At 32.9% G+C, this 6,009-nt stretch overlaps 1 protein-coding gene across 1 annotated transcript; it reads left to right on the forward strand.

Annotated features, from left to right (window-relative positions):
• The first annotated feature begins 3,111 nt into the window (after nt 1-3,111).
• On the forward strand, nt 3,112-5,804 carry LOC149255273 (homeobox-leucine zipper protein HAT22-like). Its single transcript, XM_089460445.1, has 4 exons — nt 3,112-3,332; nt 3,451-3,866; nt 4,594-4,673; nt 5,337-5,804. Exons 1-4 carry the CDS (start codon nt 3,203-3,205, stop codon nt 5,629-5,631), a joined length of 921 nt encoding a protein of 306 aa, XP_089316571.1. The 5' UTR covers nt 3,112-3,202; the 3' UTR covers nt 5,632-5,804.
• The last annotated feature ends 205 nt before the right edge of the window (nt 5,805-6,009 follow it).

Here is a 6,009-nt window from a genome sequence, read left to right on the forward strand (position 1 = left end):
TATTAAAATTTAAACTATAATATAATCTTATCTGATCTTTATAAATCTGAAACAACATTTATACTCCTAAACATATATTCTTAATCAAAATACTCAATCAAATCAAAGCAAAACATTTGACTAAACAACATGAACCCACAACAACCAAATGAACAAAAATAGCCTTTATTTAATGTAATACTTTATTATGTCAAAGGGCCACCAAACTAATTTAATAACCTTTTCTTATAGATAATATATTTGGACTTTTCCATCCTCTCACATGGATCATCACCTTTCACTCTGACATTGAAAAAGCCAACCTTAATAATTCAATTATTTGTTGCCAATCCTCTCACTGCTTGTGTTGCAATCATCGCTACACTTATGATATAAAAGGAGTTTGGACACCATGGGTCTTATGTGGGACCATCATTCATAACCCCATATTGTCTACCATACTCCCTACACTACACCCATTATTAAGTTAGTGGGGTCATCCATTATGATGAGCCAACCTTTTTCGAAAGGATAATGATGATGTGGCAACTTTGGAAAGAAGTACTCATGTACAATATTTTAATACAACCCAACATGACAACATATAGCAAGCATGCAAGCCACACTTGTCTCATTCCCCAGGGACAACCCCTGATTGCTTCCATGCTTTGCGAGAGAACATACTTTATACCATGTCCTGGAGTGATTCCCTCTGCCTAGGAAGGCAAGTGTGAATATGGAGAGCAAATCCCAATGCTTCCACAGGGAGCAAAAAGTAAGTAAAGTCAATTATCCCTTACATAATTATCACCTTGGAAAATGTATATTGGGTAGCAAATTGAGCAAAGATTACCCACCATGGTACAAGGATAGGGATGTATGGAATCATAAATGGTTGAAGCCTTATTGAGTATAATATTTAGATACTTTGTAGATTAGGTTTAACTTTTTTACAATTATTTAATGAAAATTATGTGAAATTTAATGTTTATCAATTTTATCATGATTTAAGCCTTTAATTTTTTTGTATATGGTGTCAATATTTTTAATACAATGTAATTTAAATATATTATAATTTAGTTTTTCAATTCATTTTATTTATAATTAGGTTAAAAATTTAGAAAAAATATTAGTATCTCAAGTATTGAAATTATAATTTTTTAATATTATAAAAAATTTAAAAAAATAAATTTATTCATATATTCGAAAATATATATTTTTTAATAAAAAATGTAATTTGATTAAAAAATATATAGCCAGTTTTAATTATATTCGTTAAAAAAATCCAAATTATAAAATATATTACTCAAATTTATAAAAATTATAAATAATGAAAAATTTAACTGTTTCAATAATTTAATTAGGTCAATTTGAACAAATATTTTTCATAAAATTATAAAAACAAAAAATTAACAACTAAACAAAGTCAACTATTTTTGCTTATGATTTTTGTCTATTTAAAAAAATTTAAATGATCAAAATTTCAAAAAGAAAATGGAGCATGATGAAACTTTAACTTGTTGGACTATAAATAAATAAATAAATAAACTTTTAGATAAGGTTGAATTTGTCCAATTTTTAAGTCACACTTATAAAATTCCTTCAAGACTTATTTATTTTTTTTAATTTAGAAAACATGCCTGTGAAAGGCCTCATTCATCAAAACATCTAGCTTTATACCATTATCATAAGGGGCCAAAATCTCATAAAAAATTAAACCTAAATAAGGAGAGTACAAAATCTACCTCCAAATTATTTGAGCAAATCACCTCAACTAAGACTCTTTAAAAATATTAACTCTATGAAAAAAACTAAATCAAATATATCTGTATCCATTTATGATTTTCTATTGTTAAATTATGACTTATAATTTTTCAATATTTATAATTAATATTTACCATTCTATTAATACAAAATTATTCAATTTAAAACATATTAATTTATATATGTGTGTGGGGATTGGTCTTTACAAATTATAATTTAGGTTTGACAACGATTTTCTTGTTAAAATGATTATTTTTTTTAATAAATTTGAAAAATGAAAGTAATTGAATTTTTTTTTTTTTTTTTTCCTTTTCAAAAACCCTTTAAACACTGAAAACTTGGACTCTTCAAAATTGAACAAAAAAAACCATTCTTTTCCACCTAAAATTCTGAAACTTGTCGAAATTAAACCAAAAAACTATTCTTTTCTCCACAAAATCCTCACCTCCCTATTTAAAGAGTTGTCTTTAGTGTGACTTTTTGGAGATTCGGTCACGGAATCTGACGGAAAAAATTGAGGTTAAATCTTGATTTGTATTATTTAAAATGGTTTTTTCACTACATATTTGGATTCAGCACCCTAAAAAACCCCTGGGACGCTTTGATTATACAGAAATTAGCTATCAAACTTGCAATTTCAATAAATTGCTGTCAGATTTTACCAAAAAAATCTCTTTAAAAACAACTCCCTATCTAAATTAAAAAACCCAAAAAACCAATTTCATACAAAATCACTCATTTAATCTCCCTGCATAGTTTCCTAACTATTTACAATTCCAACCTAAACACATCCATGATTCCGATGGGCTTCCATGAGAATCACATTGCAAGACCCACCAAATAATAATTTCAAACACAAGTCCCTAGGCTTAGGCCTTTGACTTCTTACACCCTAAACCCTAATGGTGATGTAACATAACCCCTGCGCATGAGATTAGTGAGGGGGACAAGGACAGGCAAGCGCTACATGCCAATCATTCACGCGGCTCCCTTGCCGCCCGACAGGGCCAGATTCCGGCAAACTAGCCGAGAAATCTGCGGCGCATCTCCCCATTATTGCCTCTTCTGACTACACGGACGCGACACGTGTCTGCATGTCGGCCAATGTATGGCCGGTAAATCGGCGATTGGCCGGGGCAGGGGCTGCTCACGTGAACGGCCCTTGTCGGCCGGCGCGGTTCCGGAAAAACACATCGGACGCTTGCCGGCTGCAATTCGTGACATGGCAGAATATACGCACGTATATACACTGTATATACGACTTCACGGGCAGGATCCGGTAAATCGCTACCGGAGACAGGTCTGGCCGGTAGACAGGCAGCTCAGGCGTGGGATTTTGTAGGGCTGGAGGAGACCTCCATTGTCTGTTATATATGCTCACGGCTTCTGTGGCAGTTAATTTGTCTCTCTGTATATCTTCACATTGAATATATTCCAGTCAAGGATATATACACACAATATGTTCCTGTCAAGGCCGAGAGATATAAATTTAGTCTCTGAGAAGCAAGAGGGACATGAAGAATATCTCAGTGTAGACCTCACCATGGCAGTCTCAGCTGGCCCAGGGATCACCCGTTCTCATGGCTCTGGTATGTGTATTCTTTATGTTTTTGTGTATATGATTGGTATTTTTGGGAGATATAAATTGTGTATATGGCCAGTAGTATTGGGAGATATAAATTGTGTATATATTCATTCTGTTTGCAGAAGTGGGTGCTGCTCAGTTGGCCGATACCTCGTCCAGCCAAACAGCTGGGTCCCTGAGAAACTTTGACATGAACAGACTGCCTTCTGGAACAGACGAGGAAGGTGGTGGGGGTTCTTCCTCAGCTGTGAGCACTGTTTCTCCATTTTTATCAGATATTGTGGTTCGTTATGGTGAAAAAGATAATGGGACATGGGATGGAGAGGTCAATGAGAGAACCCATTATCAGGATCAGGGTCTATACATTCAAAATACTGAAAGTCTGAGAGATATAGCAGGAAATTGTGAAGAGGATGAAGGAGACCATGTGAGTGCAGGAGGAGATGGCAGTCCTCCTCCTAGGAAGAAACTCCGTCTCTCCAAGGAACAGTCTACTCTTCTTGAAGAAAGTTTCAGAGAGCACCATACCCTCAATCCGGTAATTCATGCTCAAAATCCAAACATGTATCCACCCATTTCTTTACATATTGGTTCACAGAGATTCTGCACTATGCAGAACTTAATAGCACAGATCCATCTAAACCTGGCTCTGATATGCAACTGGGAGGTCGCTAGACTCCAAATTGCATATGAGACTGGGTTCAGATGGTGTATCCTATTGCCTGTATTCAACTAACCCACTGCATTTTATAGATTTAATGGGCCTGTTATACATATTATGTGTTAGATGAACCATTCCAGAAAGGTAATAGGAACTATTTTTTGCATATGGGTTTTTAATATAAATATGGGTTTTGTTTAGGAATCAAAACATAGGTTTGAAAATGAAAACATTTGATTAAAAATAAGAAATGAATATGGTATATTAAGTTTTGAATTTTTTTTTTTTTCAAGGATTTGATGATGACAATTAACATCTACAAAGACCAAAGACCAATAAAATCTATCATGGGTAGAAATTCAATCCATTAAGTTTTAGAAAAAGCAACTAAACTTCCTATTTTACTCAGTTTATTATAAATTTATATTTATTGCACTTAATTCATTTATAACACAAAGTGTTGATGAATCATCCCCACCAAGACTGAGCTGTTTCATCACCTATCAGTTTACATCCCTGATCTGGATTTCTGTTCAGTAATCTTCTCTTTTGGTAGTTTTTCTGCAGTGAAATTATATTAACTTTTAAGGGCTATCATGTGCAGAAGCAAAAGAATGCATTGGCTAAGAGACTAAGCCTGAAGTCACGCCAAGTGGAAGTCTGGTTCCAGAACCGTAGAGCAAGGTAAGTTGGTTGTCCAGAGCTGCATGTCATGTGTTTCTGAATACTTATCTTTGATTGTTAGCTTGTATACATCTATGGATATGAGGCTCCCATTATGCATGAAATATTAATTACATCTATGGATATGAGGCTCCCATTATGCATGAAATATTGATTAATAGACTAATAAAGCTATTTTTAGACTGTATAAATATGAAGACACTACTATCCAGCTTTCATATTAGTGTGCTTATTCAGTTTAATACCAAGAACTTATGTGTGTGTTTTTTTGGTTATATATAAAGTTCAAGTTTCAGTTAGCTCATACCAAGAATATATATATCATTGTCTATTCAAATTCAAAATTTAGCAATCTCAGTCAGATAAATAAATGTTGTGAAATTTGTAGTGGTTTTCACAAATATGAATGTGGTTTGGATTATAGGTAGTGATAATGTTGTGTTTGAAAATAAGAAAATTTTCAATAAATTATATTATTAGTGATCCTCATCATAATTGTATATACACATAATATATTCTGATGGGTTTCACAAGAAAATATCATCATCTCATGTATATTGTTTGATATATATATGTGTTTAACAGAATGTGTATCCATATATGTCAAGATATGGAAGTTTCAGTTTTAGATATTCATACTTATGTAAATTCCTTTGGATGCAGAACTAAGCTGAAACAAACAGAAGTGGACTGTGAGCTTCTGAAACGTTGTTGTGAAACACTAACAGAGGAGAATAGAAGATTGCAAAGGGAAGTTGAGGAGTTGAGAGCTATCAAAGTGGCTCCACCTTGTGTTATTGCTCAGGATTTCTACATGCCTTTACCTGCAGCAACTCTAACAATGTGCCCCTCCTGTGAGAGAGTGGGTAGTAATATTGACATGAAGAGGGGCACTTTGACCTTTGCTAAACCCTCTTACTATTTAACCAACTTAAGGCAACCATCTGCAGCATGTTAGTACTTGTTCTTATAACTATAAGCATCTCTATATATAAATATCAATTTTGGAAGCAGCGTACTCCTAAAGAAAGCTCTCCCGTACTCATGAGAAAGAAGGTGCCATCTTGTATATTTTGAAACTGAACAATTTGTGAGATTTATTGGAAATTAATAGAATAGAATCTTATTGTATATTCTAAATTTCAAAGCATTGTTGTTATTTTTTTTTTAAATGATTAGGATAGAATATTAAGATATATGGAGGAGGTTAAAAAAATATTTACAATTATAATCAATATTATTTTCAATTAATTGTGATATTGTAAAATATAATTGTGATATTGTAAAATATTTTTATATTAGTGAATATTTGCTATATTTTTCATATTTGTTTGGA

Source organism: Pinus tabuliformis, chromosome 7 (assembly GCF_031772625.1).
Source record: "Pinus tabuliformis cultivar Carrire ecotype Pingquan chromosome 7, CPIR1, whole genome shotgun sequence".
NCBI classification, from domain to species: domain Eukaryota; kingdom Viridiplantae; phylum Streptophyta; class Pinopsida; order Pinales; family Pinaceae; genus Pinus; species Pinus tabuliformis.